This window comes from Platalea leucorodia (assembly GCF_965183815.1).
Source record: "Platalea leucorodia genome assembly, chromosome: 7".
In the NCBI taxonomy this organism is placed as follows: Eukaryota; Metazoa; Chordata; class Aves; order Pelecaniformes; family Threskiornithidae; genus Platalea; species Platalea leucorodia.
Window position 1 is genome coordinate 50281833 of NC_138829.1, and position 18796 is coordinate 50300628.

The following is an 18796-nucleotide window of genomic DNA, read 5'->3' on the forward strand; positions in this document are numbered from 1 at the left end:
ACAGAAAGGAAAGGTAAAGGTTAGAGTCATTCTGTACCTGCAATAAGTTACCTGTACTACAGGCTTGTAGAGGCCCAGAAACCAGGTAGGGAACATACTACTTGAAAAGCTTTACTTGGCTTTAGAGCAGAGGTGAAGTTACAACAGGAAAACTTGTTGCGAGAACTGCAGGGACAAAAATCACCCAAGAATGGTAAGGAAGGAAATCCTCACTACCTGAGGCCTTGAAACTTACACTGAACAAGGCACAACAGGGTGGTGCTGCACAGGGCAAACTGAATTGTCAAGCAATGGAGATCGGAGATCCTCTTTGAAGCCTCTAACAAGGAGGGAAGTGAAAATTAAGTCTGTGTGATATCTGCTCAAGTCAGTGTTCTTGCAAGCAGAGACAAGTTTTGCTTCCATTAAGTTTTCTTTGGTGCTTCATTATTTACTTCCTTTAAAAAAAATATTGACTTTACATAAAAAGGGTGATCTTTTCAAATATGCCTAAGAGCATAGAAACTACTAAAAGTTGATCTTACTTGTGCATCTAAACAGACACTTTGGGACAAAACCCACCATCGTAGTTTTTGGCTTTCTTGTTGGGACATAGCCATAGCATACACAAGAGAGACACATTCCTTTCTCAATGTGAAAAGGGCAGAGGTGCACAGCACCCTTTTCATGTCCCTGGCGCTCTCACTGTGTAGTAAAAGTACAAGGGGAAAGGGTATGGAAAAGAAAAGACAGAAAAAGGAAAAAGGTAAAGAAGCCCCTTCTAACTATTAGGAGAAAAGACGGAGTACGTTGTGATTGCAATTCCAGAGGCAACTGCCATAAGAGCACTGTAACAGTTTTGGAGAGGCAGTCCTGTAGCCCCTGGAAAGGAAGGAACTGAAGAAGCCTGATTATTTTTTCCCCTCCTCTCTCTCTTCAATCAGCTCCCACAACTGAAAAGCTTAGGGAACAGCGCTACAGAGAACTCCACCCTGTTGCAAATGGCAAAGACTTGTGGTTGAAAAGCATCAAAAACCCAGGGGAGATTTTCCTCCGAAGCGCCATTCATGGATATCACAGCAGTGAGGAATGCTTTGAGACAACTGCTGGTGGCAGCCTGCCCTCAACCCAGCTGCAAAGGCTTCCTCTTCCTCCTCCCCTTTAAGATGTGAGTGGGCAACTTTAACTAGTGCAGTTCATGCTCTGCACACCAACTGCTGCAATGCTGCGTTTGCTGCCATGTGCTGCGTGTGGCAGGGGGCTGGCCAAATGGTCGCTCCCAGCTTACACTCCAGAAGTGGACTATTAACCCAGTTCCTGTGGAAACTTCCTCCTCTAGCAGATGTTTAATGCACTGACTTCTTTCAAGACCCCCCCCTTCCACTGCAAGGGCTTGGCTCTAGTGTCCAGTGGGAATGCGCTGCAGCCAACACACACACCTCATGTCAAAAGCATCAGGAGACTGCTCCCACCTAGCAAACCACAGGCAGGGAACTGCTAGCAGCGTCAGAGAAACTTGTGACATATGCTATAAATCATGGCCATAAAATATAAGCAGTACAAATGATGTGGTAAAATAGGCGGAAAGGAAATTCCTGCTCTAACAGCTTTAGCACAACCAGAGCAGAAATTGACTCCTTTTCTCACCTGATTGTGACTTGCAGACACCATTGAACTTACACTATTAAATCTCTGCTGAAATTATAATAAAGAAACACACATCTACTATGAATACTGCCAACTGGCAATGTTCTCATAAAGGGCCACTGTCTGGTACTCATATCAGAGAGGAGAGATGTGGTCCATCTCAGAGCACTGGATGGAACAGAAAGGAATGTACACCCAGTCTTCTCAGGGAGATGTATGATTTCTCATGCATGTAGGTTTGCGTTTTTTTTTTATTTGTTTGTATGTTCTAAGCCTAGACCACTTCCTGCCCCTCCAGGATGACGCTAAAATATGACAACAATGATTGAGTAGGAAAGATTTACCTGAATAGGGCAACAAAACTGTGTAGTATTTTAACTGTAGGTAGTGAATTTAAGTCTGCATATGGCTTAATATATAGTTCCTCTTGTTTGATACCTCCAGAAAAGCCAAACACATGAAGAAAGAGCATGATACAAAAACTGAAGAAAGAAACTAGAATGCAAACTAAGAACAGGAACAAGTGAGGAAAAGTCCCTGATGGCTTACAGTAAAGAAGGCAATTAAAAAAACCAAACAAAAACAAACAGGAGGAAGCAAAAATTTGGCTTAATTTCTTTACAAACAAAAATTTAATAAACTGCTTGAAGAGTTTTTCCAACAAGAGAAACTAGAGAACATGGTGAGGGTGAAACGATGAATGAAAGAGCACAGGAGAAGGTTCAGCATGTTTTCTCTACTCCGTATTTACACTAGGCTTTCTGGAAAGACTGACCATATTACTGATATGCAGGTAAGAAAGGCACAGACCAAAAGCATTCCTGTACCTTCCTGGGAAATTCATTATTCAAAGGTTAACTCATTTCACAGTGTTCTTCCCTGTTGCTTGGTTTCCACCTCAGACGGGCTGTATAGCTTGCAAAGGCATCGTGCTGCGATCTCTCTCCAATACGCAAGCTCATGATACCACTTCTGCACGTTTCCTCAGGCACCTCCAGCCAGCACTCCTTCACATACGGAGTCTTGAATTACATCCAGCTTGGCCAGGAAGGTACTCTCTCGGTATTTTCTTGCAATTATCAGTCATGACTAGAATCTGATCTCATATGGCTGCCAACTAATCATCAACTCTCTGGGATTTATATATCAAGAGGTGGTGGAAAAAGCAGTCTGGAAAACAATGGAGAGACCAGCAGTGGCTTCTGCAAACACTCAGTGATTCCATCACACTTGTGCTGCGAGCTCAATGGAAAGAGCAAGAATTTGGGCTCAGGAATGTAAACCTTGGCAGCTGATTCACCACAAAACTGGTTTTGTGTGTGTAAGAGCAGAAGGTTACCACCTTCTCAGTCTTAATTATAGGAGCTGGCTCCGACACAACAGCAAGTGACAAGACTATGACCAAGTCATCCTTTCATAACACAAAAATTAAAAAAAAAAAAAAAAAAAAAAAAGTAGGAGCATAGCTTAAGCCCATACCTACGATTTCCACCCGCTATTTGCAAGCCAGGCTCTGCTCACTGCCACCGTGTCTCATTTTTATCACAACAGCTGCTTCAGTCCTCTCATACTTGCTGTAGGCACCCTGCTGTCTGACCCCATCTCTGAAGAACCTCTCTATCTAACCGATCACCAACATACCTGTTGCAATCTTGCCAGATAAATTTGGCTTTAATAGCAACAAAAACAACAGAAAAAATTCAGCTTGGAATTTCTTAGCTTTTGAACAGAGCATATGGTCTTTTCATCTGCCTTCTCCTGGTTGATCACAGTCGTCCAGCTATTAAACAAGGATATAACTTCCCCCACAGCATGGCTTTCGTGAAGTCACATGCTTATTGCTTTCTGCTTCTAGAGTATGAAAAAAGAAAATTAAATTTGACAGCAAGTTAGTCACTTACCGTAAGGACACTCTCCTTCCCATGCACTATTGCTACAGTTATGGGTTCTTACAAGCATCACTGCCAGATACCTTGCAGAGCTTCCATTTAATTGCACGTAACGATCCCTCTCCCTCAAGCCAAGTCCAAACCATCTCCTTGCAAACCAGTCAGCAAGTCTCCAGCCACCATGGACTTCAAAGTTAACTGACACAATAGTTCAAGTTTTAGTTCAGAAAACCTTTCTTGAAGAAAACTCTGAGCTCCAGAACTTGTTCTGTAGAAGGACAATCCTAAGCCTTCTCCTGTACACGGTAAATCATGAGCACCATTTGCCATGGAAAAATATGTCTCAAAAAGTCTAAAAGCACTTTCCTGGACAGCCATCACTAAAACGAGGCTGGTGTTTGCTAGCTATTCAGCATGTAGGAGGCAAAGGGGAATGACGATCCAAGAACAAACAGTTGAACAAATGGAACAAGCTAGTTTTTACTTCCCACAGGTTCTAGTCCAGTGTAACACATTTCCTAACCTCTTAACAAAAACACCAGATCCTCAAAATTACTTCCACTTAAGAACTAGTTGGTAATCACTGCATTTACTTGAGTGCAATAATTCTATTAGAATAAACAAAACCTTGAAAGCTTCTGCTTTGAAGCCTCAGAGGATGTAATTCAGCACCAATGCCCAGACCCAGTGACTAGTTGGTGCACTTCAGGTGATAGATAATATTCAGAAATGATTCATGATATTTATTTTCTTCAAATGATTTTATAATCTTTCACAAAGCCTTCAAAAGTTTGAAGCTTGGTATTCTTCATCTGTCAAATACAGATCAGGCGTTAACCCAAAACGCCCAAGGTCATCTACCACGTCAATAGCAGGAAGCATCAGGCAGCTCTAGCTGCTGCCACCTCTGTGCTCAGGACATGTGAACGGGCACCCCCATTGTCCCAACCTTCAGCCGTGTTAGTGGAAACACTACTGACTAATAGGGCATAGGTACGAACAGGACATCTGCATCCAATGCTTCCCGCTCACCAGGTTGCTACCTCCTTTAACAGACAACACCTACTTTGACATCTGAACTGAATTTGAATAGAGATACTAAAAGCACTTTATGGCACCGTACCCTCCGTACTCCTCCCCCTGCTTGTTCTCCAGGTTCTACTGTTTGCATAGACTCTATATTACAAATAAACAGAAAATTAATTATTCAGCTTCTAATTCCCATTGCATGTTGATGTTTATGTAATTGAAAACCATATAATCGTTTTATGTTTTTAACATCCCTCATAAATATGGATTTTTAACACAATCCTTTATAGCAAATTAGCACAGAATATCTGGTAATGTGAGATGGAAGCCTGAGTTAGTTTGGCAAGCTCAGGAAACAGCACACAGACTAAAGACTGGCGTGATGTCTCTCACCACTTCACAATTCTCAGCAGGCAAAAGAAAATCCGCTGTGGTGCCCAGCTTTCCAAGGAAGCTTGATCAGACTCTGGGACATATGTTTTAATGCAAGAGCAGCAAAGAAGGGAAAGCTAGAATTCAACAGCCTCATCCTTCACAGATTCACAGGTACTGAAATGCTTGGCTGAGGATGCATCTCAGCTTAATCTAAAGCCTGGCAAGAAACTTTCTTTTTTGTGGTAATCCATTTGCTTATCAAGTTTCATTTGCTAGTTTTAGTTCAGGCAGTATGAAATACCTTTCTATGGAATCCTGGCTGGCAACTTGCTTGGGTTTTAAAAATCACCCTGAAGCAATTTATGCTCCACAGTGAATACAGTACACTGGTATAGCAACTTAAGTATGACCTGCAATAAAGAAACAAATGCCATTTGCTTCAGCTGAAGGACGTTAACTCTCCAACTGACCTGGCTGGGACCATCATTTTGAAGGAGTGGGCATGAAGACATAGGGAGGTCTGGTAGACAGACTTTGATGTTAATACTACCTCAGCTGTGACATATCCCTCCCAACCTCAGTTTTCCATACCCTTACTTCTCCTATAAGATGATATAAAATCACATTTTCTGTAAGACAGGGTAAAATTGTAGCTATGCCAGCACAGTGAAACCACTTAGAGAAAAAACAGAATTACTCTTAAGCAAGGATTTTTCAAAATAACAGACACAAACTGCCCAGACCTATCGAGGTCCCACACACATGGGGTCGCCTACATTCCTGAGGGCAATTCTGCATTTCTAGCTGCTCTCCTTCCTATGAGTCAAGTGCATTGCACCAGCAGTTTCTAGCTACAGACATCTGGCTGACCTGGAGTCACTGCATTTATTCTTGTTGAGCAGGTGTCAGTAAAACTTTTCAACAGACCTTGGTAACCCTGCTCTAAGGGACTGTCTACACTAAAAACATGGTGCTTTAGGTCAATTACATAATTGGTTATGCATTAAACTGCTACAACATCTGAATACAGACACTTTTACACCTGGTCATGTTGGCTTTGCTTGTGGCTTTACGTTTGAGTAAGAACACACATTCAAGCTTTGACAGAGCTCAGGTCACAAATCATTCCCAGATATAACTGAAGCTGTGAAAAGATACAGATTTTAACCATGTGCAAAACTAGTTTAAGCTGGGGATAGAGCTGCAGCCTGACATTTTAGGAGCCACATCTTCCAACTTTACTGCTGGCAGCTGCAAGGGGAAAAAACAAAACAAAATAAAAAACCTACCCCAAAGTCTGACACACAGGATGCTGGGATCTGTTTCTCCTGCTCACACAGGTCTGAGCGGCAAAACCGGTCTTCTGTTCAATTCCACTGCTGCACAAAAAGAACAGTCCAACTCCTAAAGGGCAAGAAAGGAAAACTCCTGTGCCCTCTGCCCAAGTCCCTGTGCAAACTGCTGAATGTAGTGAGCTTCTTCAATAGTTCATCTTGGGAAATCATTTCTAGCTAGTGGTTACAGACACGACAATGCCAGACCAAGATTTGCGAAGGCACTGAAGCATAAGTTAACCTCAGACATTTTGCTGCCCTGGTTAATGCTGGCAGGTCTCAAAGCTAGATTTAGGCTGAAGCATTACACTTCGCTAAGATTAATGTTAATAATCAGGCTAAAGAACAAGGTTTGCCGTTTGACTGAAACTGCAGGACTGACGGGCCAGACCTGGCCGGAGAGCCGTGCAGAGCAGCTCCCAGCTGGGCTTGGAAGTAGAATTACAGCCTGGGGCAGGCTGGTCTGATGAATGAGGGTTAGGACTAGAAACAGAAGAGACAGCCAAGCTAACTCCCACTCTGCTAGCAAGAGCTTCTCTTCAGCACTTCACTCAGGAAACCTTTGCTGTGGCTCTTCCTTGACACACGTTTGCTATGACAACTACCATTTTCCAACAAAAACCAGGTTGTCCCAGTACTGAAATTGTACTAACAAAAATTAAAGTTTCATTTTAAATACAAACACTATAGAATCATAGAATATCCTGAGTTGGAAGCGACTCAAAAGGATCATTGAGTTCAACTCCTGTCCCTGCACAGGACAACCCCAAAAATCATACCATATGTCTGAGGGCGTTGTCCATTTGCTTCTTGAAAGTTGTCATGAAAGGCGCCATGACTACCTCCCGGGGGATCTTGTTCCAATGCTCCTCTAGCCTTTGGGTGAAGAACCTAAACCTCCCCTGGCATATCTTCCTGCTGTTCCCTCGGGTCCTATCATTGGTCATCAGGGAGAAGAGATCAGCGCCTGCCCCTCCTCCTTCCCTTGTGAGGAAGCTGTAGACCGCGATGAGGTCTCCCCTCAGTTTCCTCTTCTCCAGGCTGAACAGACCAAGTGACTTCAGCCACTCCTCATACGGCTTCCCCTCTAAACCCTTCACCATCTTTGTGGCTCTCCTCTGGACACTCTTTAGCAGCTTATATCCTTTTTGTACTGTGGGGTCCAGAACTGCACACAGTGCTCAAGATGAGGCCGCACCAGTGCAGAGTAGAGCGGGACAATCACCTCCCTCGACTGGCTGGCAATACAGTGCTTGATGCACCCCAGGACACGGTTGGCCTTACTGGCTGCCAGGGCACACTGTGGGCTTGTGTTCAACTTGCCGTCGACCAGAACCCCCAGATCCCTCTCCGCGGGGCTGCTCTCCAGCCTCTTGTTCCCCAGTCTGTATGTACATCCAGGGTTGCCCTGTCCCAGGTGCAAAATCCGGCACTTGCCCTTGTTAAACTTCATACAGTTGGTGATTGCCCAGCTCTCTAATTTTCCAGATCTCTCTGCAGGGCCTCTCTGCCCTCGAAAGTGTCAATGGCTCCTCCCAATTTTTTGTCTTCGGCAAACTTTGATAACAAACCTCCAAGTCCTGCATCCAAGTCATTTACGAAGATACTGAAGAGCACTGGCCCCAAGATGGATCCCTGCAGAACCCCGCTAGTGACTGGTCGCCAGCCCGATGTAACCCCATTTACTGTAACCCTTTGAGCCCGACCTGTCAGCCAACTGCACACCCATTGGATTATGGTGCACACCCATTGCATTATGTAGAAAAAGTAGCTGGTCACCTTACCTGGAATTGATTTTGTTTTACAGCAAGTCAAAGATTAACATCTGTGCCTTTTATCTGGATTCCCTCCATTGACAGCAAACAGACTGAGGGCTGGCACCTATGGTCCAGCAACAGACGCCCTCTGCATAATTAAATGACACTGACACCTATGAAAAGTTAACACAATTCAGCATCCAGATGGCAAGACATGCCAATATATATGGTACATTTCAAACATCTACATGTTGTTAAAATCTTGTGGAAAATGTATTTGAAAGGAATTGATTTTTACTAATGAGAGCTCAAGAGAAAATTTAATTAGCCTCAAGAACAATGGGGGAAAAGAATGTCCTTTATTTTAAACTTGTCTTCCTCTAGCATGAAATTTCATCACCTGTTTTTGAAGTTCTGAAGCACGGGCAAAGAAACTGGATTTTCATGTCATCACCTTTTTTCTGGAACTGTTAATTAGGCATAAATGCCACAAAGTGAAAGTAAAAATATCTGGACGCGATTGTTAAGAGCTCCTATTTCATTTCTGCACAGGTGAGAAAAAAAAACATGCCATTTACAGTCTCAATTCCCAGCTCCCCTCATCAGCCACTGGCTGAAAGGAAAGTAGCTGATACATGGTTACTACCTGCATGTACTGTTTTTGTAACTAGCTTGAGAACTGCAATTTCAGCCCCAGCAACCAAAAAAAAAAAAAAATCACGGGATTACAGCAAGAGTCCAATAAGGCACTCCGGTAAGAACGGCACTTCCATCATGGGAGTAAGCTGTGGCTTGAGGGAAGGCTACCATCAGTATCCTGAAGTACGTCTGTGTACAGAACAGGCATAATACGAGCTGGAGGCACAAAGTCAGTTCCCCATCCTTACCATCTTCAAGGACTTGCTTTCAGGGCAAGGTGATTGCTGCCAGATCCTCTTTTTCTTCCTTTTTTTCCCTGCTTGAGCTGTTGACAAATATGGTGAGCCCCCAGTGATACACCACCTTGACTAAGATTTGACCTAGGTCATAAAACTTATTTTTACACTAGCCAAATCCTCATCTGCTGATAACTGCTTTGAGCTTCAAGCCATCAAAGGTGGGCTGAACAGGAGATCAGGTGAAGAGGCTGGACACCTCCCAGATCTACAAACACCCTTTTAAGTAAGTTTGTTGTCAATATGAAGACCTGAAGACATTGCTTGTCTATTGCCACATTATAGTTGCTCTTAATAGAATAACTGCTCTCCAAACAGTGATAGCCTAACATTTTGGCAGCATGTCTATTACTATTCTGCCAAAATACTAAGCCAAAGTGCCTGCAGGAGCAACATGCTGATCCACAAGAAGACTCCTCCTCAGGTACATATTCCTGTTCTGCCACAAAACCCTGGCATCTTGACAAGCTGAGGGAGCTGCGAGACATAATGACTCAAATCCACTTGTACCAGCTGCCTGGACCTCTCCCTGAGATCCCCAGATCTATTTTACACTACTTTAATTGCAAAGCCTCCATGCACAGTGAAGTAAGAATTCCTCTCTCAGTCCCACTCAGAAATTACCATGCTTCTGAATGAGTCTGGGACCATCTACAGTAACACCTATGTTGTTATCTGCTACTCAAATGAAGAGATCGATAATCAATTTTACAAATGACAGACTGGCCTGGGAGGCAGCAGGGACTGTGGAGTCTGCATGCTGTTGAAATAAGTGCAGAGATGAACTTACCCGTCATCTGAAATACCAGTACCAACTAATATGAACATCTGCCTACTATAGCTCACCTTACCTTTTAGTCTCCATGCAGATGGATTGATTTTTTTTCTTGACAAGAATCCTCTCAAATAAATAATCTTATGAGGAGAGAAAAAGGCAAAGAAGAGGAAAGCTGGACTTAATCAGGGAATGGAGGAACAGAGGAAAGAAGGAATTCACAACTGACAAAAACATTTCCATCTAGCAAGTGTTATAAAACAGGGATATTAGAGAGCTAAATATGCTCAGGCAAAGCCTTCATTGAATAAAACATTCAGTGACATTTTATTTGTATCTTTCCTTAAGTTTGTGCTTCTATTTACTCTGCCTCTGAGTATTAAATTCCTGCTGTAGATTGAATTTAGGCTGAGCTGATGCACAATAATTGCAAGTTGAGCTTCAGTTTACAGACTGAGTCAATAATGAGTCAGAGAGAGACTCAATGAAAGGAAACGTATGCAGCCAGGATCAGACTACAAAGCTTTGGGATGTCTAAGAGATACCACAGCATTTGGGAATTTCAGAATTTCAATTTGCCATGTGCAAAGGGTTGGTTACAAGGTCCATATGGAGTGGGATGTTCCGGGAGCTATTTGTGTTTCATAAAGTAGGTTTTGTGGTATTTCACTGAAATTTAGAGTATGTCTGTTTCACTTGGCTGTCAGTTCTAAAACCCACTTTGCATTGCAACTCAAATCATGCAAACGCCAGCAATGAGCCATAATGTTTATCATTACAGTCAGTCCCCTTCCAACTTCATCTCATCTATACCTAAATCCACAGAAATTATCATTACAGAATTTCTCTTACCACTTAAAAATTAATTTTAATAAGTCAACCTTTTGAACTGTTTTCCACTTGTTTGACACAGGGTCAGATTTTTCATTTTTTAATATGCTGTCAATTTTTATACAAGCAATTTATACGAGCCACAGAGGAAAGAACAGAGACTTCCGACAACTGTGAATGCTTCGAAATCTGTTTTAGAATATTGGGGTATATCAAAATCCTAATGAAAATTCAATGAAAAAGTATGGAAAACCAAAAAAAGGAGGTATCCACATGTGCAACAGGGAACATTACCAAATACACTGTAGAAACACAGGGCAGGAATCAACTTCAGGACACTTGCAAAACATTTGGTTTATAACTTGACCACAATGGTACTATTTACTAACAACTGCAGAGCTAGAATTGTAGCAACATTACTGAAGCCAAGAGCCTCTCTCTACAGCACCAGTCAGAGTGAATACAGACTTGAAGCAATAAAACCCCCTTTCCTAGGCAACGGGGTTAAAGCTAATAAAGGTATTTAGCAAACTTAGAAGGAAAGAAAAGAAGGGCCATGAAAGGAAAAGGAGTTGGAATTAAAATATTCAGTATGCTTTTGTTGGTGTTAAAACTTCCTAGACTAAAAGTACTGAAAGTACAAAATGGAGGAGAAACTGAAGGAAGAAGCACTGTGAAGATACATTTAGATAAAAAGCAATTAAAAGAATAAATTAAATACAGTTCTAGAGCTGAACAAATTTACATAGTTGTTGAAAAATATTAAGGAGGAGGAATTCCCTTCCAATTGAGTGGATGCCTGCTGCAGAGCAGGAAATCCCCCCAGAGACAGGCGGGCCCAAGGAGTACACCAAGAGTAGCCACTGTGAATGATTAGCACTGTCAGCTAATTCGAGGCATAGGGAGAGATTTTAAAGTAATAAGAGAAAAAAGTGTACGGGGGAGAGGAGCTTTCCTGGATTAAGATCCATTAAGTAGAGAACAGGAGCAGAAACTTCCAATTGCTGCAAGTATTGTTAAAATTGGAATAATGCCCTAGAAAGAACAATTCATATATGCAACGCAAGTGGATAATCCAAGCAATTATATCCTTCATCCAATCCCAAAACTCAGGCACATACTTTGATGAATACACCACATTCCAGACTAAAGGAAATGTCTGGCCGTACTACTTCAATGCTGGAAACCGGAGATGACCAAAGTATAGCTGGGGTGGGATTAAAGGAACAGCTCTTAAGTTTACCATGGCAGCTACAAGAGCTACAAATCATTACTGTGGGGAATTAGAGCAGAATTATTTGACTTGCTGCTAAATTGTCACAGTTTAAGTTTTTAAACTGACACTTTCCCCTTTGTAAGATGCGCAACACTCAGTTACAAGTGGTAAGGAGAAAGGAAGGCGGGAACTTGTTCTCAAAAATTTGACCTTCCTCCCTTTTTCACAACTAAATCCTGGGGCCTCTCTCTGCCTCCCCTCAAATGAATCCACCCCTACTTATGACTAAAATTAATCTTTATAAACCCACAGCTTCAGGCTCATCTCAAACTGCAGCACGCTAGCAAAGCCACTATTCATCAAGGACGGTACATTTTGAAGTGTTCCATGTCAAAGCCAGGTCAATAAGTTTTTCAGTATGGGGTCACGTTCCTGTCTTCCTAGACTGCAAAGTGACCCTTCTTGACTGAAAGGATCTTTATGCATGGAGGAGTATCTGACACAAACCAAACCAATATGCTACTGGAGCTATCCAGTAATGACTGCAGCATAAAGGAGGCCTTTAAAGTTCATGGAGGAGTAGGAAGAGCTGTTAATTTAAAAAGCTTGTCAGTATACCCAAGAGCAGAAGGAGAGCAAAGTACCAATTAATAATTGACACTTCTATTCCACATGTTATCATAGTATCTCAAAACAGTTTGCAAACATGGATTAAGTCTGATGACATCCCCCTGAAGCAGACAAGCATGGATGAAGCTCTACTCCTACCAGCCAGGATATCACTCTGGGAGCATTTTGTTTAGCCGATCTACGCCCCCTCTTCCCCATCTGTTAAATGGCGATAATGACACTACCATACAGTGGTTCAGAAGCTTAGTGATTTCTAAATCAACACATTTTTACATAGAAAAATAGCACACAAGGGCGATCTCGTATGTCAGACTACACTCAATTACACTGAACTAAAGCTACCGCATTCGACATGATAACGTAGCTAGTGGGAAGAAAACCCTCTATCTTGATTTTTTATAATACCCTACAGATTTGCTTTGCTCTTTCCCTAAGTAGCCAGAGCATTTGAGTTCTAGTTAATGACCAGGATTCTTGGGTACTGTGTTAACACAAAACTCATTGTAATTACAGTAATTAGATCTGCTGTAGAAAGAATTGTGAGAAATGAAAGACTGTCCACAGTAGCCTCTAATTCTCAATTAACACAAAGTAGTTGGTGTGTTTGGAAGTGAGGACAGACATACCCATAGCTGCAAACTCGAGGGAATCGTCATTTACATTCAGATGGGAAGCCGAGCACATTATACTGTTTAATCCTTGCTTTGAAAGACAGGTATATGAGCATCGTCCACTTACAGATGGTGCAGTGGCAATTCAGGGAGGCTCTGAGCTGCCAAAGGGCAAAAGCAATCACACACACTCCCCACAACCAGCATTTCACTTTGGGAACTCCTCATTCCCAATCCTGTACTTGGACTTTTTTTTAAAATAAAAAAGCTCACAAACCATCGCTGCTCTGGTCCTAATGAGAGAGTTCCTTCTCCCTTGTTTGGGGCTCTTTCATGCATAGAATCAGACAGAATTACTTTGCTTAACCCTCTTACTAATCTGACTTTTCCAGAAGGACCAAAGATAAAGACAAAAGTAACGGCTTCATGAAATACAGCTCTTTTCTTCTCTTGAGCCTGACAGTCACTTCCAAAAGCAGATTGTCATGACAACAAACAACCTGGAGGCAATCCAGCCAATTAATCTGCAGAGGAAGCAGTCATCCCAACCTTGGAAAAGAACACTGCTGCTTTAAGCTTCAGAAGCCAAAAGAAAAACAAAAAAAAAAAAAAGCCCAACAAGAAACCGTACCACCCGCATTAATCTTATTAGGCTGCCTTAGGCCTGTAGTGAAGAACAATTCAGACCTTGGCACAGGGGCAGCAGCATTGCTGCAGCAGCAATACACACGTGCTAGTCCCTCACCAGCCCTTTCCCCCTGCCCCACACAGAGGGTAGGGGCAGGCCAGACACCCCTCTCAGAGGCTCCGATCTGAGCAGTGCTATGTTCCCAGGCTGCGGTGTAGCCCAGCAAGCAGGCGAGTTACCAGGATGACCCCTTCAGCCCTTATATATGGAGCCAAAGGAAAGAGCTCATAGGTTAGGCAGAGGAATGGCACAGAAGATTGTCACATACCATTGCTATAAAACCTGTTTTGTTGGCATTGCTGTTGCGTGTTTTCCCTCTTCCCTTATGAGCTGTCAGGAATATTTATCACCATGTTAAGCTCAGAATTATTTTCTCTTCCACAAAGGACTAAATCATCAGTGAAGCCAGATATTAAAGTCATTATTCTTCAATTTCCCTAATTTCTTCTTCGTTCATACCCTGCTTTATCTCTCTTCATGTGTCCTGCTTTCTACAGGCCCAAGCACATTGCATCTCCCCTGCAAATATCCACCATCTCCCATTTTTTGCCTACTCTGATCTCTCAGTTTTAACTCAGACATGAAAATGTTTAGCAGCTGATGCCCAATACACAACATTTGTTAACCTCAAGTCATTCATATATACTTCACATTTTATAAAATACTATGGTATTAAGTTACAGAAAACAAAACTGAGGCGCACTAGATGTAGACTCACAGTGTAAGTAAAAAGAAAAAGGTCAGATTGTGTTTTGAGATTCTCACAAGACTCAATACACAACAATTTTCAAACAAAAATTTTCTTCCCTGTCCTCATCCTTTTCTCTAAATACAGAAACAAGGAAGGGTAGGAACAAATTCTTTCACTGTAGACTTGCCCTGCAATGAAACATGCCTTTCAGAAAGTAATTGAGCAATGAGGATCTAAAGCTTTAAGCCTACACAGATTTACTCATCTGGTAAATAGACAGACTGCTGAACCACTTCAAAGTGAAGTTTTATTATGGATCTCTCTGGGTCCAATCCATCTCTCATAGAAGTCACTAAATGGATTCCTAGCAACTTCAGTGAGCACTGGATCACAGATTATAAATGCTTCCTGCAAAAGTGCATTTTTACTAATCTGAAAAAGATACCAGTCTTCTGAGCACTGAAAATGAAATGTATGCACACACACACACACTCTACACATTTCACTCTCATATTTGCAGAATTAGGAAACCACAGCTCTAGCCAACACAGAGCAAGCCAACAGAATCGTATTTTCTCCTGACCCTGTTCCATGTTAATGGGAGTTGGTATAGTATTGCAGAATAGAACAAAAACCCTGTACCTACCTTGAGGGCTTTCGCAGCTTTCTTCATCACTGTTGTCTTGACAGTTATTTTGACTGTCACACACAAAGCTTTTATCAATGCAAAGACCATTTTTACAGTGGAATCGGGCAGTAGAGCAAAGCAAGGGATTTGCTGCTGCAAAAAGAGAAAGTGAGATCTTTCATTAGAAATTCTCTTACCCAGGCAGTGAAATAGCCGTTAAGCAATCAACGACAACAGGTCACAACTCAACAGTTGGTCAATTCGCTGAATATGTGGGAGTAACTTGGCAATCAAACCAACCTCGTCTCTCTCAACAGAGCGCACTGAAATTTCTAATTCATGCAAGATTCATTACAATTAGCAGAGATTTAGTCCACCCACAGTTGTGATAAGCCTTCTGTTCACTTTCATGAGAGCCCCTATCTCGATCACTGTTTGGTGCTCAGCATGTGCTCACACTGAAGACATATGGAGGGTAGCACTGCCTACCACAAACACTGCCTGTTGCTTCCCATTACAACAAATTCAGTTTAGCTCAATTTTTATGTTCTAAGCCAACAACCGTAGCCAAGAACTGCCTTGCAGTGGCTTATTTACCTTTGCTTCTGTCTTTTTCCACCTTCCCTATTCTCCTCGTTATTTTGAATTGATACAATGGCAATGCTGACATTTCTCAATTTCTCAGTGTTTGAATTTCAACACTTTTTAAAGGGTAATATGCACATTACAGTAGCACCGAGAAAATCCTTTCACATAAGGCCTAGTGTTGCACACAGAGCAAAAAGAGAATAGTATTTAAGCAGACTCATTCAGGTAGAGCAGTCTTCTCACCCATGCCAAACCCAGCAGTAAGTATGCTGTAAGATCCTATGTCTAGTTTAATTTGAAGCTCCAAGCAGTGCAGTTTTCACCATTTCTCCTAGCACTTCTCCAGCATCACAGCTTCAGTGCATCTCACTGTTAAGGAAGTTTCCTTAATACTCATCTTAGTTTTCCCTTTTCAAATTTCATCCCTTTACTCTTAGCTATAGCCCAGCATACATAACCACATAATCCCTCCTTGAACAGTGTTTGCACCCTTCATATACAGCATATATAGCCTTATCTTCCAACATAGTCATCGCTTAGCTGAGATATGCATAATTTAGTAGTTTTTAATATCTCCTCATAAATCAATCTCTGTGTCCCTTAATCATTTTTGGCACTCTTCTCTGAACTCCCACCAGGTTTTGGTAATCAGGTGACTGAAACAGAATGCAACTTTCCAATCGAAAACCTTAAAAAAGCTGTTTAGATGTCTCGTCTACTTCAAAGTGCTTCTCTGCCACAGTAACAAAGGGGATTACAGTTCCCAAATACTAACTGGCTTCCTATTTTTTATTCTTTAAAGTAAGAGCTGCCTTTAAAGAATCTTTAAAAAAAAAAAAAAAAAAAACAAACAACAAACAAACATAAAACTTTAGTCTGCTGTGCATATAACCTGCAGGATATATAACGAACACTCCCAATTCCTCCAGTTCCCCAAAAGCACGTTTATCATGAACGTGCTAAATCTCCTTTGGTCTGAAACTGTTGCACACTTGCATAGCACGTTGATTTTCCAGGACACTTTAGGGCCTACAGTGTTGTTCCTCTACATAAGCAAAGCAGTGACTAGACACTTGGATATGCTAGAAAATACCAAGTGCGTGCTTAAATGGCATAGAGAAATGGGGAGATCAGCAGCATGTTACCAGCTGTAAAGTCCTGTTGGAGCTACACACTACAAGCTCATGGGAAATTATGTCATTCATAACCAGCTCCGTGAACGGGTGCATTTTCACTTGAGACCTGCCACTTGTCAGTCTAGCACCTCAAGGATATTCAAAGCACTTTTGTCAAAACTTCTTTCTAGTCCATTTGTTTAAGCATAACCCAAAGTAATTTCCTTAGCCGTCATCCTTCTTTCTCTAGCTTCACTTGCTCCGCAGAGGTGCTTATCTCCCTGCCACAGTCCTCCCAGGGCCCAAAGCAGATTCTCTAGGCCAACAACAGATGGTACCTTAAGAGACGTTCATTCTGTGGGGGAAAGCACACAAACAAGAAAGGCGAGTCCTCCAAGAAGCAGACAGTGATAGATCACTATAAAGATCTCCCCTTTTGTTATCTTTGAAAGCCGGTGTCTGTTGTCCTCCTCCTGACCTTTAAATGTCATTAAAAGGAAAAACTCAGTGTGCTCCAAGGAGAGAATGAGCAAGCATTTGCTGCAAGCTTCGGCCTACAGACCCATGCTTTTACCAGCTCCTGATAATAGCAACAGAGCTGCTGGATCAAACATAACCTTTCCTTACTGCTATGATATATCCCTGCTAGACTTACAGATACAAATGGATCTATGCAGCCACGCGCAGGGGCTTTAGCCCCAGTCAAGCAGTAGTTCAGATGATCTCTCTGCTGCGATTTCCCTGCAAGGTGCTGAACAGCAGCTCAAGCTAGTGCATTGTCAGGCATGTCTGACTTTGAGAACCTCCTTCACCTTCCAAGAATCTGTTTCACTAAATAACCCTTTACTTGCTTTTTTGTTGTTTGAGAATACGTATAAACCGAGAAACCTAAATGTGCTGATGAACAAATAAGTCATATTCTTCAGTGACAAGAAACAGACATATAAAAATTAAACAATTTTAAGTAATATTTAATATTTGCCCAACTTGAGTTACATTTGAGTACAGAGAATCTGTTCAAAGCAAACATGCAGCTTAAATCTCATTTCAAAGTTACAAAGGGACTTGAAGTATCATGCAGGCATTATATACAAAACAAGACTGAGCTGGACCTTAAAAAAAAAAAAAAAAGAGACTGTCATTTACAAAGTCAAAAGCATAAGAATCATCTGGGTTGTAAATGACAGGGAGAATATTCAACTCAGAAACTAAAGGCTAATGAATGCTTCCTTTCTAAGTAGTATTAATTAGTTGAAAGAAAAAGAAGCGCCCTCGCTCGCAAGCAGGCTCGCACTTACTGCAGTTTTCCTCATCGCTGCCATCGGGACAGTCCTCGAAGCCGTTGCACCGGAAGCGGCCAATGATGCAGTGGATTCCGCTAGCGCAGGGGAAGAACGTGGCACCGCATTTGGATTTGGCTTTCGCTGGGAGAAGATATATAGAGAAAAGCTCAAAGATGAGGGAAACAATTTACAAAGGTTAGAGATACTTCTGTAGCAGTGCAGGTTAGGGTACTTTAGGTAGCGCTGGTGGCACCGATGTTAGGTGCCTTCCACGCTCCCTATGGCCTGCTTTCAACTGCTTTAAGTTCTTTGTGAGATTTCACTTGCTTAGGCTGAATTTTTTCCAATTTGTACAATTTCCAGAATGACTGAAACATTCAAACTTAAAACAAGTCAAATGACCTCTCAAAACAAATTTAAATTGCACAACGCTTTGGAGTACAAGTTTGTAAATTTGGCAAGTGGGTACTCCTAACTGTTCCTTAAAGACCAACATGGATTTGACCAACTTAGAAGCATTGGAGGAAAAACATTAAAATAGAGGGTCATACTTCACAGAAAACAAAAGCAATTATCTCCTCTTTGAACGGAAGTTTGTTGTAAGTGTCACTGTCCCAGGCATAAATCCAGGAGACATCTAAGCAGGTCCTCAGGCACCAGACAATAACCCTCAGAGGCAAAGGTCTAGCTGGAGTAGTTGTAGGCCCCCCACCAGCCTGTAGCTACATGTCATGCTGAGTCCATAAACACTAAATAGCAGCAAAAGTCGAGATTTTGTACACCACCAAGCTTCTC

At 42.0% G+C, this 18796-nt stretch overlaps 1 protein-coding gene across 1 annotated transcript in view; it reads right to left on the reverse strand.

The window, feature by feature from the left end:
• Positions 1-18796, reverse strand: part of LDLRAD3 (low density lipoprotein receptor class A domain containing 3) — a 111962-nt gene that overhangs the window by 37146 nt on the left and 56020 nt on the right. Inside the window, exons 3-4 of the mRNA XM_082317273.1 lie at positions 18017-18142; positions 15034-15168 (exon numbers count right to left, since the gene is read on the reverse strand). Coding sequence (XP_082173399.1) covers positions 15034-15168; positions 18017-18142 — 261 coding nt within the window. The remainder of the gene's footprint in view (positions 1-15033; positions 15169-18016; positions 18143-18796) is intronic.